The sequence below is a fragment of the Chiroxiphia lanceolata genome, chromosome 7 (assembly GCF_009829145.1).
Source record: "Chiroxiphia lanceolata isolate bChiLan1 chromosome 7, bChiLan1.pri, whole genome shotgun sequence".
NCBI classification, from domain to species: Eukaryota; Metazoa; Chordata; class Aves; order Passeriformes; family Pipridae; genus Chiroxiphia; species Chiroxiphia lanceolata.
Genome location: NC_045643.1, coordinates 5,303,792 through 5,322,422, shown reverse-complemented (window position 1 = coordinate 5,322,422; position 18,631 = coordinate 5,303,792). Strand labels below are relative to the sequence as shown.

The window sequence follows — 18,631 nt, the reverse complement described above, 5'->3', positions numbered from 1 at the left end:
TTTCAAGTCCTTTTCAGAGATTTCAAAGTTTTTTAAAAACATGTATGTTTTTCCATGTGTTTTTGAAGTCTGCCATTGTTTTTGTGCTTTTGTATGTCGTAGAGACTTTTCTCCTTACAGATTGAATTTTGTTGAGATTTTTAAATCAATCTGCTAAATATTTTACTGGCATGTCGTTTGCTTCGTCCAGACCTTTTGTAATTGACTTGCTGTTTCTGTGCTTCAATATCCATCCCTGAGTATTTTATTCTGATGTGAAATTTTCACCCGATTGCATCATTTGAACGTGAACAGAAAATATGTGAGTTGTAATAAAATGGAAAAAAAGTTTTTCTTCCCCTTTCTGCAGAAATGTAAAATGTAAATGTAAAATGAAAATGTGAGGAAGGCTTACTGGGTAACGTTTAGCAGTACGTGTTTTAAACATTCTTAGTTCTGAATGAAAATCCAACAAAGTAATGTAAAAGTTTTTTTAAAAAAGAAGTATGCAATTTCAGATACATTTAATTTCTGTTTAGTGTGCAAAACACAGTTTCCACTAAGAAAACTACGTTTTTTTGTCTGCCTTTAAGGTCTGACTTCTAAAACAAAAACATCATTGCGAAATGTTATCTGGTGTCAGTCCACAATTCATTGTTTGCAAGCAGTAGCTCTTAGCCTTAACAAGTTGGCTGCATTTGTTTTGGGGCAGTTCTGAAAGTCCGGGTCTTGATGTTTTTGGGGGTCTTCTTCTTGCTATTTTTGAGGATACCAGAATATTTTATTCATTTTATCTGTGGTTATAATAGTCCTCCTGTAGTTACACTCCCTTTGTAAAAACACCTTTGTCAAAGTACAGTGAGCAATGAAGAGGATTCTTTTAAGAAGAAAAATACTTTGAGTGAACAAAATGTACAATAAATAGACAGTTGACCTTGTTTCCTCCCTGGTGAAATGCTTGTCAAATGGCCAGTTACCAGCTCTGGCTGCAGCTGTTGTAACATCAGCGGTGCAGTGTTCTGGTTTCTTTTTCCCTTTAAAAAACCTTTGGTTTCAAGAGTAAGATTGCTAATGTGTTTTGTGTGCTACTTACTCAAATGTATAAACAATGTCTTTGGCAGGTTGTTCAGGGTTACGTTGGTGTTCTCCTGGTTTTTCTGGTGTAGTTGAACATAATAATTGTGAAAGAAAAACCATGCAACAGTTGATTATTCACAAGAAGAAACTAAATGTGATTATTCCATGATGTATATGACTGGAATCCTGTGCAGGAAATCAACAAAACCCCAGGACCTTTGAGCTGTTGAGTCTGGATAAAAGTCTGACTACATTTTTTTTAAAATTTTTTTTTCCAGAGTGCACAACTGAGTGAAATCATCAGAAGCCTAATCGCTCCACTCAATCTGTCTCCAGCTTCTTCATCTCTTTCCTCCAAAATCTGCAGGCACAGACAGCTGGTCAATGGCATCTCCTTCAGGTAGGTGACAGTGTAATTCTCTTTTGTTTTTGAGAATAACCTTTGGTAAAGTTATGTAGATGGAACTAAAAATCATTACAGTATTAAATCAGGAAAAGAGAGCTGCTTTCTGTAAGCTTCAAGAGAAGTCAAGTCTTGTTTATAAGTTTGAAAGTAGTAGGTTTTTGTGTTGTTCTTTGAGACATCATAAAAGTATGCAGCCACTGTAAATGCAGCCACTGGGAAGATGAATGTATCTGTGAAGTAATGAAAGAGTACAGCAACACACTGCTTGTGATTGTTTGAGACTTAATGCCTTCTGTCATAGCGAGTACAGCTTTATTTCTGGAAAAGTGACAAACTAGATTAGGAGAGTACATTAGCAATGTCACCTGTGTCCCAGCATGGGTCAGTGTCAGGGTGGCAAGTGCCATTAATTTTAAGCACATTGGTCTTCAGTAAAAGGCCAAATTTGTCTTTGCCACCTACGTTTTCAGGAATCTGGAGATACTATTTTCCATTTGAGGTCTTTTGTTCTGAATGGACATACCTTCCAGGATGACTGTAGCTTGAAATTAATATTGTAGAAGAATGTTTCTCAGTACTAGTCCATCTTTTACTCAAAGTCATTCCATCCTTTATTCAGAGATCTTAAGTACAGTACAGGCTGTAATAAGTATTAGTCTCAAAACAGCTTTAAGGTGATTGACTACAGTTCTGTCTTACAAAAGACTTGGGTATGTTGGATATTTTTCCTGATACTGGTAATGTGATTTTTGAGGATGGAGGGGTTGCTGGTATTCACAGGTCTTAATTAAGATCAGGTGGATGAAGAAACTGTTCCCAGCTTGAGCTGTGGTGTTTATGGCAGAGTGTGCAGCAGAATGTAATTCCCTGACTCCCGGCTCCAAGGAGAGCTGGCCACACCGTCTGTGTCAGCAGCTTTGCTGCAGAGGTTGTAGCCTCCCACAAAGGGATTATAATGAGCAGCTTGGATGGGCACCTTCTTTAGCTGCCGTCTGTTCCACAGCAATTTTGTGACTCTGCCGTAAATATAAGGATGAAGGGGTCCTGTCGTGTAATATCCATGCTCCTGATGTATCAGTTGTTTACAGATAATGTGGAGGAAAATCAAAAGATTCCTCAGAGTTTTGAAGTAAAAATAGCCCTGAAATAGGAGTTCCTAATAGAGATGAGTATGTGAAAGAAGAGAGTAATTTAGGCTGTGTCTTCAATCTGTGACTTTTTCATGAGACAGCTGAGGAATAGTTCCTTTTAAAAATGTTTCTAGAAGCGTATGAAGTTGACCTCTTGATAAGAGACTCTAATGATGTCACTTCAAGCCAATTCTCTTCTGATTTATTAGGCACTGTCCAAAATCAGTCTTCTTTCCATTTCATAAGTAACACAGTCATTTGCTCATGGACCACTCTCTCTAAGGTTGGTTGTTTTCTACTCATGACTTATAAAAAGCGCAGAGAATGTTAGGACTTGGAAGATTTTTTCAGTGCTGTAGCTCTGAACTGGAATTTGACGAGTTAGCTGTTGGAAGGGGATCTGAGAGACTTGAGAGCTTTCTAGATGAGCTAAATGGGTAATTTTAACTTTTCAAGGCTTATGAAGTGTTTAGAAATCTGCAAATAAATGCTGTTCATTAAAGATAGTAATTAAACATGATACAGGGTGGTTATCATGAGAATCTTGCAGGGAAATTCGCTCTCTCCTACTTCTTGGGGGTTTTTTGAGTGTGTTTCAGATTTTTTGAGGTATTTTATTGTAGTAGCTTTATGTTCAATCAATGGAGACAGTTAAAAGCTGCAGGTAACTTAATTCTTGGCTGCATCTCCCTTTGCTTTTTTTAGAACTCACTCTCACTGTATTCAGTACTTCAGAAAGTAGAAATCAAAATCAAATGGAAAGGGGATTTTTTTTTTATTTTGAGGGGGGAAAGAATGGATGAAAGCGATTTTTGTTGAAGTAAATTCTTGAAATTAGTTGTAGGCTGTTGATGTGAAAAACACAGTAGTGCATGTTTCAGGTAGGTCTAAGCATGAAGTTCTTTGGGGTTGATAATCATGGGGTTTGGACTGTTCCCAGTGGAAGTGGAGGTGCATGTACATTTCCTGGTTGACTGAATGTGGGTAACCTTGAATTGCCATTGGTCAATGTTTAATTACATCAGTGCCTTCATTTCTCTATGTAGCTTTTCTTTGCTCAATTGAATCTAAGTGCCAAGATTAACCAGATGTGTTGCATGAAGGTAGATGCTCATAGAAGCAGTTCCCTAAGCTAGTGATACCCACTTTGTTATGAGGGGAGAGGAAGGAAAAAGTTCATTACTTCAGTGCAAACATTGCCTGTCTGGTGTCTTTGTGTGCAGGTGTGCACCTAGGAGTAAGGTCAAGAGCCAGAAAGGCCAACATGTGAGCTCTGAAGGAAGTGTTCCCAGAAATTTCATAACTTTCTCAGTTGGCAGTGCTCTACTGTAGAATCACATTTTGAAAACCACCGAAACTAAGATCAAACTAAATGGGCAACTCAAACCTTGATTGGGAAGCCTGTTTACACAGGTGGCAAGAAAACCACACTGCTCTTTAATGGAGCTCCAGGCCATGGATCTGAGATCTCTGCTGTCTCTGAAAATGGAGCTGTGCATTGCTGCAAAGCACAGGAGTGTTTGTAGAGCAGTTGGCAGAGACTGCAGAGACTTGGGCAGACCACCAGAAAAAAGACAGGAATCGCAGAAGTTGAGGAACCAGACTGAGGAGCTTTTTGTTCTAATTTACCTGTCCAAGTTGTCTCTCATGTGGAAGTCTAGAAGTTGGGCTTGGGACCATCTGACTACAAGGTGGATAATTAAAAAATGTTTTTGAGAATTCAGAGAAAGCATTTTAAGAAATCTATTGCATGGACTGTAAACCTTGTATTTCTTAAGCTGTAAAAATGCAGTGTTAACATTAAGAATGTCATGCTTCAGTATTTTGCTCTTCTTCTTGGCACTTACTGATATGTTCCTTTAAATACTTTGTACCATTCCTCTGTTAATTAGCACATTTTTTTCATGAGTCTGTGTTGCTTATTGAATTGTTCTGATGTGTCAGAAGGACAGCTCAAATTCAAGCCCATAAAGCCTTGTTGCCACACCAGCACAGCACGAGATGGTGCTTAATCACACTTCCATAATAAGCCCTTCTATTTAATAAAAATGTACTGTTAGAAGAATACCATTTGTCAAAAAAGATGTGTAAGTGGCCCTGTAATGAATTACTTTTCATGTTTTGTTGTGTTACAGTTCTACTAATAAAACTGTGACTTGTCATAAGACAGAATAATAATTTGTGCAGATAGATGACCTGTCATCAACCAAGCCCAAAATATCTTTTATACTTGCACTGCTCGGACAGTTTAGAGTTGTTATCAAATTTCTAAGTTTTGTAACAATAAATGCACACTTGAGTGCTTTTTGCAGCAAGCCTTCAACTTTGCAGGCAGATGTTCCTACAGCAACACAATAAATTCAGGAATACCTATAACAGGGAAGTGCAGTCTTCCCATTGAGTCATTCCTACCCAAATGGGGGAGAGTTTTGAATTCTTGCCTTGTGGAACAGTTATGTGTTTTGGTGAGCAGACTGGCTGTAGATTGGTGAGAGTGGTCTGAGGTTGTTCCTCGTATCAGTGAAAGGTTTTCTATTGCTCTTGGCCATGTCTTTGCACTTGACTTTGACTCCACACAGAATGTGTAGAGTTCCTAATTTTGATACAAGTGCTATACAGTGAGTTTCAGCCCCCATGCTGAATGGTCACTGGTTTGTAAAGCTTTGCTTAGGTTTCAGTTCTTGACCAAAACTAAAAAATCTTGAAAGTATTAGGGCAGGACTCTAGGTCTCCTGTCTTGAATAGAATGTCAGTTTGAAGGGAAATATTAATTGTAACTTAAAACTCATAGATGTTAAAAGTGTTAGAAAGAGAGTTCTTGAATTTGGAAAAAACAAACCCCACTGTATGCTTGAGGGCTTCATTTTGACATTTGTTTCCATGAGCAGAAAGGTGAACAAGAAAAATAAACTTCCTTTCCTGACCATAGAATTCATCAACAAACAAAGCACATACACTGTTTCATGAAACACTGTGCTAAAACATTTTAGTGCTTATAAAATTTCTTAGAATTAGATAGCTAATGCTAATCAGTGTGTGAAGTCTTGGCCTCTGCATGTGGAACATATTTAACTTTTTGTATTTCTTCCCCCCATTAATCATGAAATTGCAGAGCTTCAGACAACAGAGAGGTATCCTCTTCGAGCAGCTGGTTGCTTGATCATCAGCACATCAAGAAAAGAAGAAGAGACAGGACAAGACTAAGATCTGTCTCTGTAACTAATGTGAGCACATCTGCCCGTACAAGGCCGCTTCATAGTTTCCAGAAGAGGAAACTCTACAGAATGCACAGTGCCTGTCACTGGAATCAGCAGGTAGGCCTCTCTCTGTAGGAGGGAAAACCAGAGTCCAGCTGCTGGAGTCTGCATGTGTCTTGTCTGGTATGCCAGAATAAGTGCACACTGTGCTGGTTATTCGTTGTGTCCAGGGGCCGTATAGTATGTGAGGCGGGAGTAACTGGGTGTGTCAGCAGGAGCTCAGAGTTAATGAGTTGAACATAAAAGTTAAAGATCACTCAGAGTTCTGTTTATCAAATGAGTTTGTTGTATGGCTATCTTTAAAGCTCTTGTACAGTCTAGGAGACAGCTCGAGAGCTTCCTTGGGAGGCCTGACTGCTGAGGAGACATGCTACAGTGTAAATCAGCTGCCCACTTGTTTTCAGAATATTTGTTTTAGCTACAAGAAAGTTTACACAGCTGGTGGCACATTATTTTCTAGGAAATTGAATTGCAATATCTTAATCTTGTTTCTGTTTTTGCTGTTTCTGATTAGTCATATTGCCTTTTTCATGACACACTAAAAAAAAAATGCTTTAAAACTCTTAAAATTTTCTGCATTACAGAGGAATTAATATTTTAAAATGGAGAAAGCCAGACTGTTTGTTGTGCAGGACAAGGCTATCTGTTTGCATCTGATATTAATAGCATATTTCTGGTAAGAATACATAATGAGTTTAGCTGTGGTGCTTAAAGCAACGGTCTAATTTGGGAGCAGAGACAGTACGAACTCATTCTTTAGAGCAGTACTAATCCCAAATGGTTTTAATTTCTTGCTTTTACTTTGCCTTTTAAAAGTGTGTTACATCTCCATGTCTCCTCGGCTAACTGCCTAGGATTTACTAAGTGTGCCAGTGGTCTGGGGAGAAATTTCCCCTGCAAGGATGTTTTGTGCTGATTCAGCATTCTCTGCAAAACTGCAGACGTGTCCTAGTTTTAGCAAAAAAAACTGTCCGATTTCTTATTAGCTTGAGTTCCCACCTTCCTGGCAGTGGGGCTTAATGACTTGGCAGCTTGCCCTGGAGGTTTTGGTAGGGGAGTTGGGGGTAGAGTTGAGAGCTCTACCTCCTCCTAGATACCTAAGCTTTTCATCTTCCTTGTATTAAACAAGGGGTCTGTGGCTGACTTGGACTTTATTGTTTCCCATTCAATCCAATCCGTGTCCTGTTACAGATATTGGAGGCCTCATGCCCTGAGTGATGCCTCCAATTCCACAAGTGCTTCTGGCAGCTATGGAGATGGATCCTTAGCCAGAGACTCCAGGACTTTCCTTTCCTTCTACTTAAACATGAGGAGTTTTCGCTCTAGATGCAGTTTCTAAACTATCAGTTCTTCTAAACTGTTTTAAACTATGAGCTTTTCTGGAAGCGTGTGTCTTTCAGGCTCATGTATTTCATATTTCTACAAGCACTGCCTATGTCTCCGTGTTTTGAGAACTGGGCCAGTGTTAGTACAGCTCAGAGAATAGCAGTGGAGCCTTGTGATCAGAAACTTCATTTCTGCAGCCCGGCATCAGGAGTTCAAGGCAGAGTTTACATTTTTACCTCCAACCAAGCCATAGAGCTGAGCTGCTCTGCATGCTCAGTAGTTTACCTTGACTTATAAGACTAAAAAGATATATTTGCAATTTACCTTTGATTGTAGAATGCAAGCAAACAGTGCATTTTCAGGCTACTATTTAAGGCTTCAAATATTGGAAGCAACTGTGTGTCTGCTCCATGCTTTTGACATCTCTGGTGCTGGGTTGCCATATACCAACCCAGCTCCAGTGTCTCTGTACCAAAAGTGCAGAGATGTCCCAAAGACATTGTGGTAAAACACCCCTGTAGGGAATGCTCTTTGTGCTTACTGCAGCTCTCATCTCAAACCCCTGTATTTAGACTCTACTTTTCAATGTCCTTTCCATGGGGAAGTTAACCAAGGGGCAATGTGGAGAAGTCCACCACAGGCTATAGATAGATGTGCTCCAATTCCTAGAGAAAATAAGAGGTGGTGGCAGCAATCAAACTGTTAGCTTCAGTCTTCATGCCAGTGCCAAACTCATTTCAAGTTTTCAAAATTAAGGTAAAGCAGTGAACAAAGCCTCTTACACAGTTTTGGTTAAAAACAGAGGATCAGAGATTCTACTGGGGAAGTAAGTGATAAAATTAGACTGGACATTTCCAGCACATTCTGACAATCAAATCTAAATGGGTATCAGGGCTTTGAATTACAAGCCATCAGCAGTGTATTGTTTCATTCAATAAATCTTAGCTAACAGGGCCTGTCACTTTGTTAGTCCTGCACTTGCTACACTTGGTTTCCTAGCTGTTGTTGAGATTGCTGAGCCTGTAATGGAAGAGCACTGGCTATCAGCCCAGGCTGGCTGCTGGATTAGGCAGATATCCAAGAGTAAAATGGGGAATGGCTTCTGGGATTGATACCTGGTTTTCTCTAAAAATGCATTTAAATTCCCAGTAGTAATCTAGCAAATTTCCTCTGGTCTTTCATGGAAAAAGGATTTACTTCTTAGCAGCATGGAAAATAGTTTGATTTTTAACATAACTTTAGTGTGTCATCTCTAGCAAGTGTCTCTCCTGTATTTCCTCAAGTTTTACATATTTATATGACCCCTGATACCACAATTGGTAGGCAACCCCATTTCTTTAAGGTCAATGGCCTGAAAGCAAGCTGGAGCTATGGAAGGCTTGCTGCCAACTCCCTGCAGCAGATGTGGAATTAACAGAGACTAGATTGCCAAAGTCAGAGGAGAAAACTGAATATTCTGAAATTTGCAGCTCCAGCTTCTTCATGATGCCTGGTTCAAAAACCAGCAAGCAGCGCCTGGCAGTGCTGAGGGGCAGAGTAATTTGAGCAAGACAGTGACTAAAGAATTCTGACCAGAGAATCACAGCAAAATGCAGACTTCCCATGTGTGGGAGATTAAAAAATGTTGGGATAGCTTTGAGGAACTTGGGTCTGGGGTTTTTTTTTGTGATATCTGGTTGTACTCTCCATGCATCTAAATGGCTTTCAGTGTGTTGTCCCTCACATCTCTTCAGATTCATTTGAGAAGCTCATTCTCTCCCCTCATCCCCCAATATCCATGATAGGAAAAGCAGAGTATGAAACTGTGAACTGCTATCCCATCTGTCAGTTCATAAGGTCACTGGGAAGACAGCCACATTTTTTCTCTTATCTACTGCCATGCCACATACATTTACAATGAGTATGTAGTGACCTATTAGCCTCCTAGTGCCTGTTGAGAGATGCCCTATATTGTCTTCTACTTAGCTGTATTTCTTTTCTGAAGAGGGCTACACCTGCTCTGCTTACACAGGGTGGTATCTGAAAGAAAATATAGAATGCTATGAAACTCTAGACGACCTTCCAGACTGACAAGATAGACTGCAAATAAATTAAAACAGGATGCAGGGTGTTTGGTTTATCTGTCACCATCTGATATCCTCAGGAACTTGAAACATCCTTCAGGGCCAAATCTACTTGTCCCCTAATTCAGATTTACTTAAGTACCACAGATGATCTGTTTTCTATCTTTCTTCCCTATCTAAATAGCTTGGTAAGAGCTTAGGCCATTTCTCAGTTGTGAGTCAGTGCACAAGCCACCCAGAATAATCCACATGCACTACAAAAAAATCCATGAAAACCTTATACAGCTCTAAATGAAGTTAAGAGACAACAGAGCAATGAGATCTGAGTACTGTCAACTTTGGGCCTGTCAATTTCTTTGCAGGGTTGTAGAGCACAGTGGGTTTTTTTTAATCTGAAAATTCTCATTGTATTTGTATCTCCACTTGCTGGAGGAAGACTTGATTGTGTGGGCTGAGGCACATGGAGAAAAACAGAATTCAAATTTGCAAAGATGCCAGCACCCTGAAAGTTGGGAATTGAGATGCAAAAACCTACGTTTTGGATACCACAAGAAAACAGGTGATATAATGTTGCCAGCTCTTGCAGTTGCATATTCCCACATTTTTTTTCTCCACAGTCTCAAATGGGAGTTAAGTAAGAGCAGAAGAATATCTGCTTTTGTTTAGTGATTTGGAAAGAAAAAAAGTCATTGCTTCTTCAGAAGGCTCCAAAACAGACAGGAGAAAAGTATTGAAATTCTAGGGTATGCGTTTCTTATTTTAATCTAATTCTTATGCTGGTTCTATGATTTTTGTGTCCAGGAGCATTCCCAGTGCATGCTTGGGGCCAGTGAGGCTTTCTGTAGATGCCACTTGATAAATACATATGGGTCTTTTCCCATTATTAATTTTCAGATTTTAGGGAAGATTATGTGTGTATGTATATATATACACACATACTATTATAATTTGTATTCTATCCAGCATGCAGAGCCTTTATCTTACTTTAACAGTGGAAGCTACTTTAACACTGGAAGCTATAAAATAGGTTAAAAGTCACTGAAACCTGAGTGGGAAAAGAAGAAGTTCTCCTGTGCATTCAGGTATTCTGAATGTGTGACAAGACTTTAGTGTAGTGGGCAGGAAGGGCACCTCTAGTTCTGTAATACTGGCAGTGGAACTAGATCCATCCTTTGTGAAGTTTGTGGCAGACCAGTCAGCCTGTGAATTCTTTTTTTTTCAGAATGAAAAACCTGTGTGCTTTCCACAGTCCTACCCCTCTAGCTTATTATGACAGTTCTGTAATGTTTTACTGATCACATCAACTCTTAATTTCTATGCGGCATTTTTGAAAAGATATCCCTGTGGATTAACATGTCTTTCCTTCTTTTAGTTAAACTGATCAAAGATTAAGCATTAGCCTTGATTTTTCAATTGATTTGCTAGTTGAACTAAAGGTCTTTGTTTCGGGATGTAGAGGACAGCGTGCACTTCCTACAAAGCAGGTGGAAGTCTCCCGTTGGCTTGTAGCAGGATTAAAGAAGCTAAACTCCATGTATATTTAGGAGAGGTGGGTGGTCTCTGAGAATGGTAGAAGCTATAAGTCCTCTTAAGACACTGTCCAAAAATCTGAATTTGAGACAACCTGGATGCTGACTAAGTTGTCATTAGTGTTTTATGGAAGTCTCTCTTCTCCACCTGGAAAAACTGGTTTCTGCCATAGGATCTGCCACTTTATCCTTATTGACAGCTTCAGAGGAACCAGAGGTAGATAAATTCATTTACATCTCAGGGCAGCTTGCTTCCCTGTACCTGACCTGCACAGGAAAGGTCTGTCCATCTGACATCTGTAGAAACTTCATCTGAAAGGGAGAGTCTGTTGTACGGTGTGCACGTGTCAGCACCATCTGTTGTGCACCTTCCCATGTAAGGATGTCTTAGATGCTTTGCCCACCATCTCTCCCATTACATGTTGATAAGAGACAAGGTCTTTGAGGCTTTCAAATTAACCTTTCACTGCCCATGTGTTGTGTGTTACCCCAAAGCACTCTGCAGTGAAGTCCTGCATGTTTATCTTGTGATTAAAAGAGGTTTCATGGAACTCTTATGTTCTGCCAGAGGGTCATCGCTCTGCTCAGAGCAGAAGTGCAGAAGACAAAGGCAGTGGAACAGTGGGCTGGCCTTTAAGGCAGATGCTGAAGCATTGAAGCAGAGAGGTAATAGGATTAAAACTTGGTGTGTTTGATATTTAAAGAGTCATGACCCATACACACAGTGGTTCTCTTGAATCCCATAATTAAATCTCTGCAGTTTAGTTGGCTACCCATTTAAAGAACAGTTTTTGATATTGAGGGGGATAGCTCTTCTTTGATATTGCTGAAAAGTTCTGAGGGTGTGTTTGTAGGTAGAATAAATGCATTTTCCTTGCCTTTCTGGGCTTAATAAGAATAATCAGGAGCAGACATGACAGGTATTCAGCAGGGTGTATTTGTGCAAACTTAATTAACTTACTGGATTCATACACAGTAGCATAATTGAACTGTGTCTGTGTACTGTTACATTTAGGCATGTCTCCAGAAATGGTAGGAGTTTTAGTGATCCGTAGCTGAAACCATAAAATGAGTATTCACTTCAGAATTTTTGTAAGGGAGCACAAAATATATTTCTTTTCAATTATGGCACACTTCATAGACTCACACTTTTTTCTCTGCGGAAGTTTGGGTGGCCAGTAGTGTTCAGCTTTCTGACCCTTCTATAACGGAGACATGAGCTAGTTGTGCTTTGTCTAGTGCATCACTTTATCACAAAGAAGGGCAAGAATTGTTTTGAATATCAAAATTATTTGCTTACTGTATTTTCTGTAACTCAGTAAAACGGCACTATGAAGGAAAAAAATCCAAGTTTAGAATTCATAATATTCTAGAAAATTAGATTCTCTTGATTGACACCGTTCCTTATGAAGTTTAAACCAGAATGCTATTTTAGTTGAATATTTAAAGCTTGCACACTCCTGATTTCCTCTTAAATACAGTGTGTTTTCCTTAATAGAATGAACTTAATGTAATATTATAATTCATATATGCTTGAGCTCAGGAAGCATGAGATTTTGTATTTCTGTAGTGAAGAAAAATGCTCCAGGGGATGTACAAGGTATAGTAGAGCAGCAGAAAAATTGATAAGAGTTTAGTAATCTTGCTTTCTGAAGAGTTGACATTGTGGTCAGGCTTGCTACAGGGGCCTGTCTTGTAAAAGCTGTGTGCCATGGTTTTCCTGAAACCCCTTGTCATTGCTGTTGATGAATGGATATATTTATGGGCTTGTTTTCAGTTGGGATGTAGTGGATTTTTTTGTCGTGTTAAAGAATCGATAATTTACTGCTGTAAAAGGCAGCTGGGTTGTAGACTGTGTTCTACTCAGAATTGGAAGCAGGGAGAGTTTAGCTTTCCAATAAACAGATCTTCAGTTTTGTTTCAGTAAGGTTGAAGCACTTTCTTTGAATGACACACTTTAATTCCAGAGCAAAGGGCTTCTGAAATTTTTTCATCAAGAGTTGATTAAGTTGACATTCCTGACAAACATCACTAATTCAGCTTTTTCCAGTGGAAAACTACTCCATCAGAAACTTAAACCAGAACTGGTAGCTAGAAACACAGACACTACCAGGTTTTTTAGCTTTTTTTTCTAATAGCCTCAAGGCATTTAAATAAAATTGCTCTTGCTTCTATAGAAGTCCTTATTTTCTTTGGATTACAAACTAGCTTAATGAAAGATTTCATTACTTAGATGTTGATGCCAGAGCATTTGAGGCACTAATGCACAAATTCATGGATGAGGTTTTATAATTCCCACCACAGGCAAGTTGAAGAAAAGAATTTTGCATTTATCAAAATTGGCAGATGGGTTTTAATACAGTTTCAAAATAGATTGTGACTGTGGAGGTTGTTTGACCATGTTTTTGAGCAGGCTGAATTTTAAGCTATAATCTAAATGTATTTGTGGCTAGAGTGAACTAAAGCAAGAAAAAGTGAGTCAGGACTATAGAACTGGATGTCAGAATGTGATGGTCTTATCTATATATTTTCTAGGTAATTTTACTAATTAGTATTCAGGGATTTCTTTTTAAAGAATGAGAGATTTATTTACTGCAATGTGGATTCATTTCTGTAAAAAAAGGACAAGCAGAAGTGGTGCAGTTGCAGCTTAAATAGTGGAGTTTCAGGAAGCAACTTCATTTTTAAAAACCAAATATGAAGAGGAAATATGCTTTCGTGCATTTTTGAAAAGCAAGCCCTTAGTGCATGGAGGTAGAGCAACTACTTAAAAGCTCTTTAAGCTTGAGTTTAATGGTCCGTATAATGGGAAACATTAAACTCACTTCAGCATTTATCCCTCTAGTGTTTCCAAACAGAGGTCCCAGTTCTGCTAGCACTTTATGGATGTTTAAAGTTTAACAGATGAAGAGTCCCATATGTTCGTCACAGGAGAATAACAGAGAATAACACAACATTGATTTGAAGGAGTCCTGGGCTAGAAAAGAATTCTTTCCAGGTTAGGTTGAAAGTACTTGTGTATAGACCTGTGTATGGAGATCAAAGTGGATTTAGGTCTGTTAATGTTCCCTTGTGGGGGGAAAAAAGTTAAATATGAGAACCTCACCACCATCACAGCATTACAACATCCTTGCTTGATTTTAATAGTTTCTGAGATACAGTAGCAGTGTAGGGAAGTTGTTGACTGAGAAGAAGGGGAGAGATGGAAACAGGAACTTTTTAGTGGAATATTTTCTAAGATAGTGTGGGTTGTGAACACTGATGCCATCTGACAGAAGGACTGATTTCAGTAAGTGGAGGGGGATTTTATGTGGTGGATATAATCACTGCATCACTAACACATGAGTGGCACTGCTAGAAAACAGCCTGGATTATTTCAGGCAGGAGAAAGCAGCTGAAGAGATTTCTCGGATTCGGAAAGCAGCAGTACTGAAAATATAAGTCATGTTCGTTGATGTTCTTGCCTTTGATGCAGCTGCTAGATGTCTCCTTTTATAAAAAGTCATAAGAAAATGTTATATTCATTCTTACAGTTTTTTACACTGGAACTCTTTTCCAGGAGATGATAAATGTGACTATTTGCACAGTGATAGGCTGAGACCCTTGAAGTACCCACTTCTCTCCCTTGCTCTTTGTAGGATCTGCAACATTTGGCAAAGTATCAAAGACCTATAGAAACCCTTAAAATGTCAGTATTTGGGGGATTACTACCACTGCTATCCAGTAAGACTTAAAGTACCATCAGCAGTATTATTTCCCTGCAAGACTTCTGTAGCATATGCTGAAGCACAGACTCGACTGTACTGCTTTCTTGTAGCATCAAATTCAGTTCTTTCCTTCTGTCTTTCAGAGCTCAGTATATGGCCTGCACTCTGATGCTTACTCCTGCCCATTTTCACCTTCTGTCTCAGTCCTGTTATCTCACACCTACCAGTTCTGTGCCACCCATCATTTTACCTTCCATACTTGAACAAGCCTCACAAATAAGCAGCTAAATTAATCTTTCTTTGCAGTTCTCCTCTTTCTAGTAATTCCCCTTACTACCTATTAATCAATCCTGAGTGCGTCCCTCTCCGTATTTATTGCTGTGTGTCTTCTTTTGTTTATGTTGCTTACCTGATGTTTAAATTGTAACAAGGTGAAGACTTTGCCCTCTTGTTTTGTGTAAGTACATGGTGTGCTTAAAATGTTAAATATAGTTGTTTACATTAAAATGGATGAGCTCAAACTGTCTAGAGATACTGATAGTAAAAATGTGACTGAGGGGATAAACAAAGGAGACCCCTCTCTTGTATTAGGTTTGTTTGTGCTCTCTATCTTGCATGTTGTGCTGGAATTAAATTTTAAAGAGTATCGATTTGTCATAGGATAGATCAAAATAATGATTAGAAATAGTTACGTTTTCTCTGAAAGCTTTGACAGCTGTTTCCTGGCCCTAATTGAAGGGGGTTTTTGTATTCTTTGTATTGTACACCGTGGTCCACGATAAGTGGAGGTAAGTCACACTTAGACTATCTGAAGTTTGTAGGAATACTTCTGCCATTCACATGGTAAAGGATGTCACTCACTGAGTTGTTAGTTTGTTGGGGTTTTTTCCTCTTCTGGTCTAATTTGAAGTACATGAGTAAAGGAGAAGTTAAACTTTGTTTCTATGTATTCTTGCAGACTCTGCCATGTAGAGATGCCTCCTTTCCATGTAAAACTCAGTTGCCATATGTGGTGCCGGCCTCCACTTTGACCAGCAATGAGTACAGCACAGAATCTAAAATCCTAGATTACGTGCAAGAGCTGGACTCTTCCTTCCATCCAGTCTTATCATTCCCTTCTGGTAAGTAATGCAATGACTACAACAGGGTGGTTGTGCTTGTGACAGCTGTAGAGGTTAAGGACTAACTTGTCTTTTAGTGATTTTTAGAACTTAGTTTTCTTAATAAAAAACCTCACACTGTCAAAATACATGAGTTTAGACTACAAATCTGAACTTCATCCTAACTTTTGAAAAGCACACCACCTAGATTTCCTATACCAGCAATGCTCTTACAACCTAGAAAGACTGGTCAGGAAAAAGGTGGGTTTGGGTGTTTCATGGTGTGTCTAATTGAGTCAGTGTTAGTCCTTTAGAGATGGTGCTATTACCAACACACTACCATACCTTAGTTGTGTTGTTTTCATAAGCAACTTTCTGTTCAGGCCCTTTGTACTAGTTTTAAAAAGCTTTTTTTAGGTTTTCTAATTGTTTTTATGATAATCAGCATTTTTGGTGATCTTCAAAGTTTATGATTTCTATCATCTGATTCTTTAGTCTTTTTGGACAATAATGCATGTGATGTCTGTGGCTCAGCTGTGAAGTTAGTGCAGGTGCAACCCAACAGCAGTTGGGACTTCAAAATAGAATAATAAATGCTGCTATCAGTACAAGTGATTCATCCTATTGAGTTTTTGTGTGATTTTTTTGTTTTAAGAAAATCCTGTTTCCAGATTCATGCTTTACTCAGTGCTTAGTGTACTTTGCTGTCTCTACCTCCTCATAAAGACCACTAGTCTGTTTGTAATTTTCTTTCATGTGAAAGAATTACTGTGAATAAATGCATGGTAGAAATTTTCCAAGTTGTAGCCTGATTCAGTTTCATGTTTTCTTTGCAGCTTTCTTGGTTATCCCCTTCCAGAGAAATAACTTCTCTTAAAATACTGCTTGTGCTGTGCCCACATCTTTATATATAAAAAAATCCCCAAAGCGCCAGCAGAGTAAAAGAAAAGGGTTTTATTTTAATTTTCTCTTTGTGCTAAAAATGTATTATTGGCCTTTGTTTTGTTTTGGAACTCTGGGAGTTTGATTTTTTAGTGTGCAGAGAGGGATTCAAGATTCAGATGTAGTTCTCTCACATTGTCTTTTCTTGTATTTTGCTTTCAAAGGTGAATCATAATTTGCAGACAACCTAGCAAATAAGGTAGAGGGACTGGCTCGCTTCTGGAAGCAGAGCTGCCCATAGGTCTAAGTCTTGCCTTCACAGTTTCCACATGACCAAGGATTTTGTCCAAAAATACATCAGTGGTTGCAGTGTCCCTTGAACACAAAAGCACCTGTTTAAACTTGCACCTTGATAACTGGAGAATTGTAGTTTGTGTTTAAGACGCTTGGGCTTCTGGTATTTCTGCACCTAGCCTGTGGATAAACTGAGACAAGCACTCCTGCCCTTTTGATTAAGATAGAGGAGCACAAAATAAAAAATCTCTGAAACATACAGGTTGTTCCTCAGGTGAAAAAAGACCAAACCAAAAAAACCCAAACCAAAACAGGAGAAATGTTTTGGTTAATTCGTTACTTAAATTTTGTGACTAATACACCTTTGAAGACCTTTATGTTTTACTTGGAAGTAGAATAGGAAACACGGCAAGATCTTTGAGGTGTTATGACAGAATACCTAGATAGATCCATAGCAAATTGAAATAAATTGTTCTTTTTAGCAAAATATGTTGAAAGTTTCTGTCCTGGCTCACCTTGAAGGCACATGAGGCTGAGATTGTGTGTAAATATAAGTAATTTAAGGCCCACCCTTGGATGCTGCCCTTGGTCCTCTTCTCATTCTGAATATACTAGCTGTCAAGCTGGCTTCTTACACTGACTTTTTTTTTTTCCTATTTAATTTCTCTTCATTCTTGTAATTTTTTTTTTCCCAGAAAGGCTTTTCAGAGAGACTTATTTTTCTTAAATCTTCCTGCCTTACAACAGGGGGTAAATTCCTTACCACTTGAGATGTTTTGCAGGCTAATTCTGGGTTAGAGCTCCCATCAGGAAATGAATTGCCTTGCCCTGCTGTAACCTTTTCAGGGAGAGAGAGAAGGAATGTACCTTGAAATTACCTCTAGGCTCCCGGCAGTAACAATTTCCAAAAGCATTAATGACTAATGACTTGTACCCAAAAGGCTGAACTGAAGCCTCTGCGGATTCCAGGAAAAGTGCCCTGTATGCTCTCTGCTGTGCTGGGTCTTGTGCAGGAGTTCATCAAGAGGGGAAGAGCCCTGGCTTATTCTCACTCAATACCTTCCACAGCGTGTGTCACTCAGCACTGCTCATGGATTATATTGCGCTGTGTTGGGTGAATCAATCCCTAGACCTTTAGTGATGACAGATAATACATTGGCTCAAAGGTTGCCATATTTCTAATACTTACCCTCTTCCATTTGGATTTTTGTTTTTTTAGATATTCCTCTTCACATATACTTTGAAACATTATTAAGGAAGGATGACATCAAAGGAGAACCTGTTGATACCTCATCTTTGGGAGGGGAGTTTAAAGTGTCCTCTGACAGTGGTATGTAAAGCAACATATTTTAGTATTGGCAAGACCATTTTCTGTTCATTTGTCAGTAATTTCTTCCATGAAGAGGTTCAGTTTTTAAATTTAGCACAAAGCAGGTTATCAGAGAAGGTAACTGATTAAGGCTTTAGGTGGAAGAGGAATCTCTTCCCAGACCACAGTGTCAAGTTCTCCTTTGTTGCACTGAGATGATCCCACCAGAGCTGTAGGAGGGCACTAATAGCAAGTGGGGGAGTTTGGGCCAGGTGCCTGACTGAAGTGCTGTTTACTGTTTGGATTCCTATCATAAGTTTTGGTGTTGATTTTTTTTCCATTATAAATAGTTTACCAGTTGAGATTTCCTGTAAATTGCGTCAATGGAAAATAAGTTTTTGATTTGATACGTCCTTTTTTTGTTGTAGAGTATAATCAGCATCATGTTTCTGTCAAACAATGGAACAGTGGCTGTTTATCTAATTCCAAATCTCAGTTGGTGTCAGGAACATCCGATCAGCTGTCAGAAGGAAGAAAGAAAAGACACCTAAGTGAGACAGCAGTAGGTAAGA

The 18,631-nt window shown here is 38.9% G+C and overlaps 1 protein-coding gene across 6 annotated transcripts in view; it reads left to right on the top strand.

Annotated features, from left to right (window-relative positions):
* KANSL1L (KAT8 regulatory NSL complex subunit 1 like) overlaps positions 1-18,631 on the top strand; it is a 59,553-nt gene that overhangs the window by 27,014 nt on the left and 13,908 nt on the right. For all 6 annotated transcript variants that reach the window (XM_032693570.1, XM_032693566.1, XM_032693571.1 and 3 more), the window contains exons 5-9: positions 1,335-1,456; positions 5,705-5,906; positions 15,433-15,595; positions 17,970-18,080; positions 18,488-18,625. In XM_032693570.1, the coding sequence (XP_032549461.1) occupies positions 1,335-1,456; positions 5,705-5,906; positions 15,433-15,595; positions 17,970-18,080; positions 18,488-18,625 (736 nt within the window). The remainder of the gene's footprint in view (positions 1-1,334; positions 1,457-5,704; positions 5,907-15,432; positions 15,596-17,969; positions 18,081-18,487; positions 18,626-18,631) is intronic.